We start from the raw sequence: 14,946 nt of genomic DNA, 5'->3' as shown, positions 1-14,946 counted from the left end.
CCAGTCGAGTTGAAGAATTTCCTCAAGGCAAGGCCATCAACTCTACTAGTGAGCTAGTTGTCTCTATATTGTTCCATTGATATCTTCCAGAAAGAAGGATCACGATGCTTTAAGAGGTGCATTCCTACTTTTACGAAACACTTTGCTTCCAGAAATTGCATAACATGAATCATCAGGATGTGTATTGCCGACATGATCTAAGGGGAAATGTTTCAAACAAGGCTGAGGGTAACTTAGGCTGGCCTTTGCACTCGTGATATCATATATTGTCTACTGTAGATTAAAATTGGGCTTGAAAATGTTTCATCACGTCAGGGCACAGAGGAAGTTTTATTAATATATGTCAAGTAATCTTGAACTGCTCTTTATCGCAGTTTCATTATCATAAAATTATATTCTGCAACATCATATTTGAATAGGCTTTTGACCTCCTATCAATTATTAAAAAAATTTCAGGAACTTATGTTCATTAGATCCTCATATATTGTTTCACTTCATGATAATGAGGAAAACCTTCTGGAGAACTAGTGAGCTATAAAGTTCAAAGGTGAATTACAATTGAGTGACCCACCTAAGATTCACACGTATCCTGCATGACACACTCTTGACATCATTACCGACTATTTCTGATAACATTGTATGGTTTCACAGTGCAGTATAAAGTGTAAAATTGAGGCATACCTCCACAATTAATAAGTAGTTTTACATTTCTATACAACATCATACAGTTCTTCATCTAAATGGCTTAGATAAATTTTACAACATTTCTATCAATTTACATAGGCATGACATAATACTGTTTTGTAGTTGTGTTATATTGAATTATTGCTCTTTGAAGACTTCGAGAATCTTGTGAAATATAGAGTCATAGAGATGTACAGATAAGAAGCAGATCCTTTGTCCAACTCGTCCATGCCGACCAGATACCCTAATGTAATCCAGTCCTATTTGCCAGCACTTGGCCCATATTCCTCTAAATCCTTCATAATCATATATCCATCCAGATGCCTTTTACATAAACATACTAAAGCCACTCAGTCTCTCAGCAGTGAGCACACAGATGGTAGCTGGAAAAAATTATTTTTACAAAGTGTCTCTGTCCACGTCTTCATTTCTGTTAATTCATGCAGGGCAACTGCACTCATTTGGGTGATTCTGATTGAATAACTGTTCAATTTTGGCACCATCAGGTGACAGCCCTATCCAAACTTTACACAGTCATTCAAACACACACTTTTTACAGTCGTCATTTTCCCTCTTCGCAGCCCTAGGATGTTAAGGCAAATTGTGCAGCCCCCGAAGATGTTGTAGCTGAATCATATAGTGCAGCACACCCCAAAGGGCTTATTTTAATCATTTTCACTGATAAGGAGTTAGACAGTGACTCTATACTGATCGATGGAGAGGGAGATCAATGACAATATAAAATGGATATCCAATCTCCCATTGCCCAATTTCTACAGAAATCTGGAAATTGAAATGAGCGCCCTTTGCAAGGAGTAGTGACCACCAGGCAGATTGTGACTTTCCCCACTTTGTAACTGGGAAATCAAAATGATGATTCTAATTTTGAAACTTTTTTTTCACATGCCAATTCATAATGAAATTTTACTAACAGTTGAAACAATTTTTATGGTTATTTACAGTGGCTGTAGAAAAGAGAACAATTATCTGGACAAGTATTTTATTTTTCTGAAATGCAACACTGACTAGAACGCCAGTTTCTGAAAGTCTTTTGGAAAAACAAATATTCATTTTCTAAATACTTTAAGCTGTAAATTTAGTTCACTTCAAACCAAGTATTAAATACATAATATCTGCTGTAAATCAGGAACACAGAAAAAAAAAAGCAACAATAACTTAGACAGAAACAACAATAAAAACTTGTTGGGTTCACATGACGTTTCCAGTGTTGAATCATACCACTAACTGTGCGAGTAGTTACAAAAGTCTTAAAACATGAAGCTGGCTGGTTTTGTTCTCATAATGAACTGCGGATGCTGGAGATCTGAAGCATACAAAAACAGAAATTGTTGGAGGAATTCAGCAGGTCTGGCAGCATCAATGGAGGGAAAATATGGTTAATGTGTTGAAACCAGTGGTTCCAGTGGTCACTCCAAGGGACTTGACACATTAACTCTGTTTTCTCTCCACATTTGTTTTCATGCTGGCTATCAGAAACTAACACACAATCATTGGAAAAAAAGAAGTAAAACAGATTTTGCAATAACTTAGGCCAGGCAAGTGGAATGTTAAATTTTCCTGTAACATCAACTGGACCTCCACTGAGCACATACTTTCACAAGGTGTTCCTACATGTGAGAAGATTTATCTTTGGTGCAGCCACCTTAAAATAGCTCCTGGTCATCCAATGCAAGATTTAGCACTATAAATAAGTACCAAAAGAAATTTAACCTTTAAGAAGTTTGGAGGCAGCCAAGATGTGAAGCTTAATCAGTTTTGACTGTTTTGTGGCTCAGATGCTGAACCTTTATGAAAGAATAAAGCTACCCTAAGCTTCCAAAATGACAAACATATCTTCAATTACTGAGGCATCTTCATTTTAGTAATGCAAAATTAACTGCTAAAATCACTCTCTAAACTTTTACATCTGCATCCAAGTCAAAACATACTTTCTACTATTCATATTATTTTATACTGGGAGAACTTCCAATTTATTTCAAAGCACGCAATACTTTCATATCACAGCTACAAAAAAAATCCTCTTTCCAATTCTAACAACTCATTTTAAAACAATAAAAATTGAATGCTCTAAGAATTGAGCTGGACACGCCATCAAATCTGCTCTGCAATACTAACTTTTTGAAGCAAATGTAACATTATGCATAATTGTTATTTTATGTAATGGCTTAGACTACCTAATGGAATGAATATTTTTAATATATTGGCACTTCTGAGAGAGAAGGAAGGCATTGACTTCAATTCTCACCTTCATTCTACCATTTTTGGCTTATCTAGTACGATCTCACCATGATGTAGCACTCAGCACCTGATCTGTAGCAACAAAAGTTACTGGAAGCAAATTTTCAATGTTACACCAAAAGCTCCCAGGATAAAGATAATATATTTTCTATCACTCTTAACTCCTTTTGGTCACATCCCATAAGAATTAAGCATATCTAACTGAATTGTGTATGAGCTATGCCACTACTGATGATCATTTCCAGCTCATTGTGAAGAAACTGCAGAGGTAAAGAAATCAACAGAGGAAATTAGCATGAGAGAAACTTTCTGTTAGTAAGTTAATTATTGTTAGTAAGTAAATCCGTAAAATGACTTTGGGGAAAGCAATTCTTTGGTAAAACCTAAATACTAAAAGTTAGCCACTATAGGTTCGCCGAAAGGAATTTACAATTATCTAAGCTACTGGTGTTTTCCAAAAATATTATGAACACAAAATACAGATGATACAAGCTTGGATTTGATGAGTTTCATGCTAATAAGATAAAATACAGTAAAGCAATATATACATTGATGGATGAAATAATGAAACAATTAAACGTAGGAATTTTAATGGAAACAACTTTAAAACTAAGAAGTTTTAAAAAGGGACAGGGACTTGACTTAAAAGAGATCAGTGTCACCAATTTGCTGATATCAAAGGGATTTATATTTTTTATATAACAAGGTCAATAAGCTTTACAGGATGTTTATCTGCAGTAAGTCCACTCAAGTCATTCTATTGATTACACTTACAGTTAATAATTAACTAATTGAATCTCAATTTCAATGTTTTAAATGGGTGTTTTACATTCACTGCTACAATAGCAGAGGAACAGAATTAAAAAAATGAAAGAGGTTTTCTTTTTGTTTAAAAAAAGGCATCAATAGCCTTCATTTCAGTGTAGATTGGTAACCTACTTGATTATAGCTATGATTGACCTTAAAGACAAAGTTAAGTTGTCACATTAATTACAAGTATCAGCACAATATCAGGAAAGATTAATAAAGTCGCCTGGTTCTCTATGGAAAGTTACTAAATTGAAATGTAAAAGATTATACATGGTGAGAATTTACTTTCTAAAGGAAAGCTTTCATTAAGCAAGAATGTCATGCCGAACTTGTTTTCCCAGAGGTATTGAGTATTTATGAATAATTGTAAATGCCCAGGGAAATACCTTTAAAAGATTCAGAAGACAGCTAGGTCCCTTTCTTAAGAAAGAAGAAAATAAGAGATTTATGAGTGAATGTATCCAGTAAAATCAATTGAGATCAATCAAAGTGACAACCAGAAAGATGGTCAACATTCCAAAGATTCAGAAAATCTTATTATAAGCAATTTCACAGGCCCTATTCACAAAAGATCACTTAGTACACAAAGAGAAATAAGTCCTTATCTAAGATAAATATGTTAAGGCAGAAAGCAGATTGGTTAGGGTGTACAGGTGAAGCCTAATTTTTAAACAAAAAAGACTGACTCCAAAGAAGATTGTGCTGAATGTAGAATGTGTGGAGCTTAAGCGTTTGTCAAAGAGAATGCTGCCCATTAAGTGGTGCAAACATCTTGAACTGGAAGGAGGCAAGAAGACATAGGCCCAAGTCATCCCATTCTAATCCCCAACTTTTCTGTTTTATGGAGCGTAGTCATAAAAAAGTCATTGATTAAAAAAGTCAAAAGTGCTAGTCACAAAACCTGTTATCACTTCCTAAAAAGATCTTTTCTTCTCAGCATTTGAGTAGCAGAGTTGCTGGCATGTGTAAAACAAAATAAATATATACGGTCAATACTGGAAAAAGCCACAAGTAATATAGAGTCATTTCATACATATGGATTAATCTGGACCATCCAATGTGTTACAGCTGTAAATCATACTTGTAGAGGTAACAACATAGATTCTCAACGGAAATGAAGCAACATTTTCATTGGTTTGCAAGGAGAGGGTACAAAAGAAACTGGAATCTTCTGGATTTAATTGCAGTACAGAAAACCTACTGAGAATCATAAACAGAACACAGCATCTGTCACTTCCAAGTGGCTGCTCAGTAGCTTGTTGTGCTCTGGGTGGAATGTTTAAACCATTAAAAAAATTCAATTCACACTTCTGACAGTATCAGAAATAGTCTCTTTAGCTCATTTTACAGGCTGGAAGAACTAGCAAAGGAATCAATGGAGAGAAGAGGAATGCCATGCAAACAAACACCACAGATACGCAGAGGGAACCAAAAAAGGTTCACATCAGATATTAGTGTTTCCAGCATGAATAAGGCCTGAGTCCTGATAATTAGCAATGCTCCAATTCACCTGAGCAATATGACAGAACCAGGCCAGAAATGTTACAGTTTCCAGTCTTCCACAAATTCATCAGTTAGTGTTTCTTGTATTTGTGCGATATTATCAATTTGCCAGTCTGAAAATACTGTAATTGTTTATAAGTTATTGATACACTAGAAAAACAAACCACAAAAACACACAATTACTCAATGTACATTTGTCCATTTGTAAGCAAAGTCTTTGTATGCTGATGCAAATAAAACTATTCAGTACAGCTGATCAGGTCTATCGCTTGTCCATCAGTGTGATCTACAGTAGCTGCTGTGAACAGTATGCTGCACTCAACATTTCCTTAACCTTCCACCAGTCCTTCAGCATAAATGCTCAGAATGCAATTTTTTTGCAGTAATTCCTCATTTACTTTTGCTTCATTGGTCCCATATTCTTTCTGACACAAAAATAAATCTCTGTTTTAACTTGGCTAAAAATAGTCTCTTCTCCTTGATTCTTCACTGCTGAAGGATGGATTGTATTGTCCAGTGTAGATGCAAGAGTAACGTGATCCTGGTAGACCACTGTAAGGATGCAAACCATTCCGCTCCACTTCTGAACCTCTTAAACCAGACTGTGGAAAAAGTATGAAAGCAATAAGCACTTCAAAGAGGACATTTGTATTTATTATTACTTTTGCTACGGAGACAAGTTAACCAAACAAGATTTAAAATTGAATGCCAAACAAGTTGGCTTTCAATTTGCAGCTGTTAGTAAGATCTGCAGAAAATATACTTGTTGCAAATATATTGTTGTAAATTGAAAGCCAGCAGTGTTCTGGATTCAAAACAGAATTTTCCCAAAATTCAAAAGCTATCCAGAATTTGTTTAAGAACATAAGAATAACTCTTTGATTAAGCCTAATCCATGATTAAATTCAATCATTTATCAACAATACTTTTCCACTCGCTCCCAATATCTTTGACTCTCCAATGGAACAAAAATCTATCCAGCTGACATATATTCAATATGGAGCACTCACAACTCTATGGTGTAGATAATTCAAAAGACTCTCAATCCTTTAAGTGAAGGAATTTTGCAAGTCTGTCCAAAATACTTGATGTCCCATGCTGAAGTGGTATCCTTGCATTCTAATTTCCCCACCCGACTCATATCTCTCCTGACAAGATATTTCTGAATTTTATTTGTTTCAGCTGAGATCTGCTCTCATTTTTCTGAATAGGCCCAAGTTAATTAGCTCCTCATCATGGAGTCATCATTTCCATTCAAGAATTAATCTGGCGGGCCTTCACTACTGCTGTCCAAATATATTTTTCCTCAGATATGGAAACCAAAATGATACGCAGTACTCCACGAATGCCATCATCAAAGTGCTAGTTCATTTTCTCAAGACTTATCATTTTTGTACTTCAACCATTTTGGATAAAGACCAACTTATAAATTGCCAGCTGCACCACTGTGTTAATTTTCTGTGTTCCTTGTACAAGGACACCCAAGTGTCTGTTTCAAGCAACTTTCATGCCTTTTGAATATGTTCTGCTTTTCTGTGCTTTCAACCAATGAGAAGAACGTCACATTTCCCAACATAATGTTCTCTCTTTCATCCTGTTGCTAACTCTCATTTACTGACAGCAAGTTATTGATATAACTTTATCTTAAACTAAATAAAATGTCAAGTCAATCAAAACCATTTCCCTTTAAAGTCTTCACAGCAATTAGGTAATTACAGTAAGTTTGTGGGCCTTCCCGTCAGCTAGTGCCAAACTACCTCTGCCAGTTAAACATATGGTATGTGACGTTAGTCACTTAAAATCAAGAATAGTTCCTGCTAGAATCACAGGACCCAAGGTCAATCATTTATTCACACCTTTGGAAGTTCCCCAGGCTATGCTCTGGGCATTATTGCAACTACATCATCAAATAGAGCAGGTGATTCACACCCTAACCACACTTCTTGCTGCCCACCTGTCACCTTACATATCACCCAATCATGTGCCATCTTAGCATCAGATCCACTTCCTCAACCTGTCCTACCACTCTTCCTATTCATTCATCCATTCATACAATCACCCATTCACAAATATCTACACTGGGCCTATCAACCTGTCTTAGAATAGCCCAATACTGAAAAGGGGAGAGTGACCAGTCTTCCCCTCAACACTCCAGTATTTTGATAGAAACAAGGAATATAGGAGCAGGAGTAGCCTAACCGGCTCTGCAAGCCTTCTCTAACATTCAATATAATCATGGGTGATCATCTAATGCAGTACTCTGTTCCAATTTTCTCCCTATATCCTTTAATCCCTTGAGAATGAAGAACTGTAGCTATATCTTTCTTGAAATTCTTCAATGTTTTGCCTTCAACAGTTTCTACTGGCAGAGAACTTCATAGGCTCACAACATTCTGGGTGGAGAAATTCCTCCTCACTCTGTGCTAAAATATCCAATCCTTATTCTTAAACTGTTACCCCTGCTTTTGGACTCCCTGGTCATCAGGAACATCCTTCCTGTATCTCTCCTTTCTAATCCTGTTTGAAGTTTTCCATAAATCCTTCATGCGCTCTGCATTTCTGGGGAGCCCAGACTCAGAAGACCTCAGCCAGAAACGTGAAGGAGCATTGGAGAAGGCAAAGGTGGAAGTGCAGTAACAATGGTTGCAGCAGATCCAGGCTACTGATTAATTTTGGTATTGTATTGGTGCTCAGTTTCCATCCCTAATATACAATAATCCAAAGTTTTCATTCTGGGGTGATACTTACTGAATAGTACACATCAGTCATCTGCAACAGGTTTTTTGTGCTTCCATTCTCCTGCATCTCTATTGTTTCCCGACCCCACTCCACAGATATCCGGGGATTTTTGGGGAACTCAGCATATGGTGATCGCTGAAAATCGGCACTCTTGAAGATTAATTTGCTGATATCATTCTTGTCTCTCCTGAGAAAAGGAAAATGTAGAATGAAAAATGTGGTCACAATGATAGCATTCAAACAGAGCAACGATTTGGGAAATAATAGATAACGTATGGAATGAACTTTGAGATGAAGTGATGATTGCAGGTCCAGTTAGAATATTTAAAAGACATTTAGATAAGTATACGAATATGACATGATTGAAGGATATGGGCCATGTACAGGCATGTAGGTGTAGTTTAGTTTGGGATTATGGTTAGCATGAATTGATTGGATCATGGAGTCTGTTTCCATGCTGTATGACTCTATAAATCTGATAATACTCTTCTTCAGAACAACAAACATCCCAGAACAAGCTGCAAAGACAAGAACAGGCTGACATCCTCAGACTTATGGGGGAAGAATGGAGTGATTGTAAGGACGTCGACCAGGTAGATCCCATTGAGTACGAGTTCCCTGATTGGGGGTGTTGACCTGAGCCAGTCAGGCAGCCCTGACTGACAGATGTATTCAGGGATCTCAAAGAGTCTCCTCGTTCCAGGGACTGGTTCTGAACTGGCTAGTTATAGCCCATATACTGTGCATTTGTAAATAAAGGGTGACTTGGTGATGGGATACTGGCCTCTTTGCAATTATTTCATTGTTTTATTTGTTTTCTTGCTAGTCTATTGCCCATGATACTGCTCAGTTTGAGATAAGAACACAATTTTAATATTTAGCTGCTAACGCTCCTTGTTCCTTATAGGCCACTGGTATGGTAATTCCTTTGGAGCAGTTGTCAGTTATTGAAGATTTCTCCATATCAGCAGGAGCTTGAATTGTCATCTTATTTTCAGAACATATTTTCTGGAATATTTCAATGATAGAATGCCTAGAAGGTGGAAATTTTCTTTCTTGAATCTTTTCATGGATGTGCGTGTTTCTGGCAACATTTGTTGTTCATCCTAAACTGCCCTTGAACTGAGTAGCTTGTTGGCACTTCCAAAGGCAGTTAAGAGTCAACTACATTGCTATGAGTGTGAATTCACATGTGGGTCAGACCAGGGTGGGTGGCAGATTTGCTTCCCTCAAGGGCATAGATTAACTGGATGGGATTTTACACCGATGACAGTTTCATGGTCACGTTACTAAGGGTGGCTTTCAATTCCAGATTTACTAAGTGAATTGCAATTCCACCACCATCAAATTGCAATTTGATGTCACATCCCAACAACATTAGCCTGGGTCTTACCACTACGCCACTGTCTTCCCCCCATGAGATTTCCTCTTATTTAGTCCACTTGCTTTCAATTGTAATTTGTTGGTCATTTACAGAATGGTCATGTCACATTTCTCCAGATCCTTGCACTGGAGAAAGTTGAAGGTTAGCACTATAAATCAGTGTTCTGAAGGATTTATAATACTATTCTGAAACAGTTTGAGTACTGAAATTGATTCCACAGCACTCATCAGAATTTTAACTATACTATTCAACTGATTTTGACAGCCAATTCTTTTAATAACCTCTCATAATATTAGGCAAAGCAATGTGGAAACTTTCTGCACTGTCATGGTACTGGTTGGTGGTTCTCAAATAAAAACAATGTGCTGAAGAAACTCAGCAGATCTTGCAGCAATTATGAAGATAGAAAAACTGAGTTAACATTTCAAAGCCATTTAGATGAGAATATATAAGGTATAGTTAGTAGGTTTGCAGATGCTACCAAAATTGGTGGTCTAGTCAACAGTGAAGGTGATTATCTAAGATTACAATGAGATTTTGATAAATTGGGTCAATGCGCTGAAGGGTAGCAGATGGTATTTAATTTGGTTAAATGCAAGATATTGCATTTCAGTAAAACAAACAAGGGCAGGACTTATACAATTAAAGTTATAGCCTTAGGTAATATTGTTGAACAGAGAGACCTAGGGGTTCAGGCACATAATTCTTTGAAGCCTGTGTCACATTTAGACATGGTGGTTAAGGAGGCATTTAGCATGTTTGCCTTCATTGGTCAGACCTTTGAGTATGGAGTTAGGATGTCATGTTGAGGTTGCACATAATGTTGGTGAGGCACCTTTTGGAGTATTGTGTTCAATTCTGGTCACCATGATAAAGGAAGGATATTATTAAGCAGGAGAGGGTTCAGACGAGATTTACCAAGATGTTGTCAGGAATGGAGGCTGAATAGGCTGGAACTTCTATCACTGGAGCATAGGAGTTGGAAGGATGATCTTTTAGAGGTTTATAAAATCATGACGGGTATAGTTAGGGTGAATGGCAGGTGGCGTTTCCCTAGGTTTGGAGATTTCAAGAGTAGGGGGCATATTTTTGAGGTGATGGGAGAAAGATTTTAGAAAGACATGAGGGTCAATTCTGCTTACACAAAGAATGGTTCATATGTGGAATCAACTTCCAAAGGAAGTGATAGGTGCAGGTACAGCTACAACATTTAAAATACATTTGGATAAATATGTCAATAACAAATATTTGGAGGAATATGGGCCAAGCGCAGGCAGGTGAGATTAGTTTAGATTGGAATCATGGTCAGCATGGACTGGTTGGACCAAGAGGTCTGCTTATGTGCTGTATGACTCTATGACTCAACAAACCTGAGATGACTCTTTTTCAGAATAACAGAACCACTCTGAAGAAGAGTCAAATCTGACTTGAAACGTTAATTCTGTTTTTCTATCCACAGAATCTGCCAGATCTGCTGATTTTCTCGAGCACTTTCTGTTTCTATTTCAAATCTCTAGCATCCTTGATACTTTGTTTTTGTTTGAGTGCTTTACACAGTCTGGCCTGTAGACCACTGGCAGTCTACAGACGTGTGCAAAACACAAGTCACTGAAGACAACCTGACAGTTGAGGTGACATGCAAGAACAGGCCAGAATTCTCATCCTCACTAAACAACATGACTTCACAGAATTAGACTGGGTCTTGCATGTGCGCAGCATAAGTCATCATAATAGCCAGCATCAAGAATATTTTAAAGGAAAATATGTATTTCTTGTTATGTAAGGAGGTGAAAAGTTATCATGTGTTGCCAGGAATATATATTTAAGGTTACACTCAGGTCAGCTTTGATCTTATGAAATTAGAGACAAAATAACTGTAGATGCTGGAATCCAAAGCAGACGAGCAGAGGCTGGAGGAACACAACAAGCCAGGAAGCATCAGGAGATGGAGAAGTCAGCATTTTGGGTATAACCTTTCTTCTAGAGGATTGGGTTATACCTGAAATGTTGTCTTCTCCACCTCCTAAGTCTGCCTGGCTTGATGTGTTCCTTCAGCCTCATGATGATCTTATCGAATGACAGAGTGAGCTTGAGAGCTGTATTCCTGTGCCTAATTTATGTGTTCATATTTGCAGTATATGCATAAAAACGTCAATTGATTCTTGTATGAATTAATGAGTTACCTTTCATTTTTAATTTTACAAAACATTCCATGTAAGTTTAACAATCTAGTTGCAATACTGCAGCAAAATATTTAGAGTTCCAATAAATTCCACTAAATCTGATGAAATTTTTGTAGTGCCAAGTTAAAACTAGTGAGGTCAGACTGGTAGCAACACTTGCTCTACCGAAGTAGTCCACAGGTAAAAGTGTTTGAGAGCAACTGAAAATACTACCGGTGTTATGAAAATACAGGTATATTTCAGGCTATGTTCAAAGCTGTAGCACAAAAGGAAAATTCCAATGACTATGTAAACAACATATTTATTGCTCTTATCATGGGAAAATCTAAAGTGTACTGTGGCCTTATTCTGAATTCCACATATAAATTTATGTACATATTTACAAGCCATCCTATACAAATATTCCAACAAATTGCAACTGCTCACATTACCAGGCTGTGACACAAACAGTAATCAGAGCAAAGGTTGATCCCCTGTACACACCTGCAACATGTGATAGTTAATGCAATGGCCAAGATAAGGAGCAAGCCTCCTCCAGCTGCAGCAATCACCACAGTGATGAGCTTGTAAGCTTAAAAAAAGATTAAAAAAGAAATGAATTAAAAAGAAAATCGCATTTTATTTTTCTTAATCTTTAATGTACCAAACTCAACCAATTTAACATCAACATTTCACAAATGTGTTAGATTTCCTATATTTATAATTTGTGAAACAGAAAGTCATTATGTATCTCAGTTGGGATTAACGACTGACATCAGCCCTTTTGAGTTTTCTCATTTTTCTTCATCACTGATGTGAATGCTTGATTTGATCAATTGAAACTAAAGGCATGACATGTTCATCCCTAACTCGAAGCAAAGCAGTTAAAGCTGTCATGTAAAACATGGAAGGTGCACTGAAATTGATAATTCAGAGCTGCCTGCAGAATGCTAAATGGTGCACAACCAAGGACTGAAAATAGTTCACCACAACCATCCCCGGGGCACTTAGGGATGGGCAACAAAGTACAGACTTAGCTAGCAACAGGCCCATCCCCAGAACAAATGGTTTTTTAAATAAGTTCTTCTGAACAGCCTAAAGATGCTGTGGTCTACTAGATGCATCAATATAACGTAGCATGTGGTGAAGGCCTATGCAGTCAATCTATGTTAGATTCACTTAAACCAGCATTCCTACTAAATAGCATGGCTGCTCTGAGGGTCAGCGCAGGGTGGCATGCTTGGCACGCCAAAGCTGTTCGGAGCACGGACGTGCTGCATACAGGCCTCAGAGAAGATGCAGAAGAAAGCAAAAAGTTTACAAGAATATTAATTTCTGCCCCACACAATCATGTCTCTTGCACAATGCCATAATGACACTACTCACTGATCATCAGCTACATATAAAAGATGACAATCTCTGTTGAGCTCTTTTTTTGAATGGGGTTACTTTGGTAATTGTAATTGTTATTTTGTTGTAGCTGAAAATGTGTTGCTGGTTAAAGCACAGCAGGTTAGGCAGCATCCAAGGAACAGGAAATTCGACGTTTCGGGCCAGAGCCCTTCATCAGGAAGAGCCTTCCTGATGAAAGGCTCTGGCCCGAAACGTCGAATTTCCTGTTCCTTGGATGCTGCCTAACCTGCTGTGCTTTAACCAGCAACACATTTTCAGCTCTGATCTCCAGCATCTGCAGACCTCACTTTTTACTCGTTATTTTGTTGTACCCCATTTCCTGACTTCTCAATGAAACTGCAGTCGAATTTAGACCAAATAGCACCAGCAGGTGCTCTACCAGACAAACTTCTTTATTTGCATATTTTAGAAGGAAAGCAATCTGATAACTGGTGAAATACTGGGCAAGCATGTTTAAGTGTTTAAGATGTTAAACATAAGGCAAATTAATTTATATAAAACACATGTCAAAACATATTTTAATTGATCCTTTACAATTCTGAAGGCAAAGCTATTTGTAGAAACAGTGCCTAAGTGCAACCGTGGTCTTTGCATGAAAATGTAGACGTTACTATTCTTGTCAAGACTGTGAATTTGTCTCCCCCTTGTGGTCAGACCAGTGAAATAGAACAAAACATGTTGAAACACTTAAGGACGAAAAACCTGAGTCCACATCCAGGGTTGCTGCTATCTATCATTGACAGCTCCATCACCAAAGCTGTGTTCTCTCCAACCAGTGAAAATTACACACATGTAATGGAGGACACAAAAGAGAAATGAAAAACTTTTCTTTGTGGGGTGATTCGCTTCTATATGCCACGAGAAGCACCAGGACCTGTATAAGTCCCAGCAGCCACACCTTAAATATTCATTCTCCCCAATATTGTTGCATAGTAGGCAAAGTAGCAGTACCATCTACAATATACATGGCAGTAAATTAGCAAGCCTTCTTCAATTACACCTTCCTAACCCATGACTTCTACCACCTCGAACAATAAATGATGCAGATCATATAATTAGAAAATCCCTACAGTGTGCAAGCAGGCCATTCGGCCCATCAAATCTACACCAATCTTCCAAAGAGCATCCCAAGCAGACCCACAAACAAAAGGTAGGAGTCAATCTATTTCCTATTTATAATGTCAATCATAGAGCTCAAATCCTTTAGGAGGTTCACATCAACATTGACATTTTATATGAGTAATTTATGTCCCGTGGCTCCTCACTATGTTCATTAATGTATCATGAATGCCGTAGCTGGAGCAACTGAACAGTGGTGTTTCATTTCATGTTATACAAAACATTAAAGAAAACCTGGTTACTTACGATTTTTGCAGTTGAATCCTCCAAATCCGAACATACAACTGTGAGTTACAACAAAGAGAAATCAATATAATTTTTCACCAGATGATGATTTGTTAAATTTGTGATCAAGGCTAGGATAATTTTGCAATCTACTTACGGAGCACAACCTCCATTCTCTAATTTGTCGCCATCCTTGCATGCTGAAATTAAAAAATAAAAGTGACTGAATGCCACTACCAAAATATTAAAATGATTTCCATATCTTCATTCATACATGACTGCAGGTAAAAGCAGCAGGTCTGTGGAAACCCACTCTGCCATTCATTATGAGCTGGTTCATCTTGTGCTTCAAATCCACCTTCCTGCCCACTCCCTATATCTCTGGACTCACACAGGGAATAAAACTCAGTCTATTGCAGCCTTAAATGTATTCAGCACTGGAGCATCCACAATCCCCTTGGGGGGAGAATTGCAAAGATTCACAATATTTTGAGTGAAGAAATGTCTCCTCATCTCTGTGTTAAATGGTTGGCCCTTTTCCTTGTGAGTGACCCCTCAAGGTTTACATGTACCAACAGATGGAAAAAATCTCCCAATATCCAACCAACAAGCCCCTTCAGGAACTTGTATGATCAATTTGGTCAGCTG

The 14,946-nt window shown here is 37.6% G+C and overlaps 1 protein-coding gene across 1 annotated transcript in view; it reads right to left on the bottom strand.

The window, feature by feature from the left end:
• Positions 1 to 5,370: 5,370 nt before the first annotated feature.
• The window catches only part of heg1 (heart development protein with EGF-like domains 1), a 34,680-nt gene continuing 25,104 nt past the window's right edge, over positions 5,371 to 14,946 (bottom strand). The window contains exons 8-12 of the mRNA XM_060827166.1: positions 14,456 to 14,498; positions 14,320 to 14,357; positions 12,046 to 12,133; positions 8,005 to 8,182; positions 5,371 to 5,858 (exon numbers count right to left, since the gene is read on the bottom strand). Of these exons, the coding sequence (XP_060683149.1) occupies positions 5,715 to 5,858; positions 8,005 to 8,182; positions 12,046 to 12,133; positions 14,320 to 14,357; positions 14,456 to 14,498 (491 nt within the window). The 3' untranslated portion in view covers positions 5,371 to 5,714. The remainder of the gene's footprint in view (positions 5,859 to 8,004; positions 8,183 to 12,045; positions 12,134 to 14,319; positions 14,358 to 14,455; positions 14,499 to 14,946) is intronic.

This window comes from Hemiscyllium ocellatum, chromosome 7 (assembly GCF_020745735.1).
Source record: "Hemiscyllium ocellatum isolate sHemOce1 chromosome 7, sHemOce1.pat.X.cur, whole genome shotgun sequence".
Classification (NCBI taxonomy): domain Eukaryota; kingdom Metazoa; phylum Chordata; class Chondrichthyes; order Orectolobiformes; family Hemiscylliidae; genus Hemiscyllium; species Hemiscyllium ocellatum.
The sequence above is the reverse complement of the archived record's forward strand: the minus strand, read 5'-3'. Positions and strand labels throughout refer to the sequence as shown.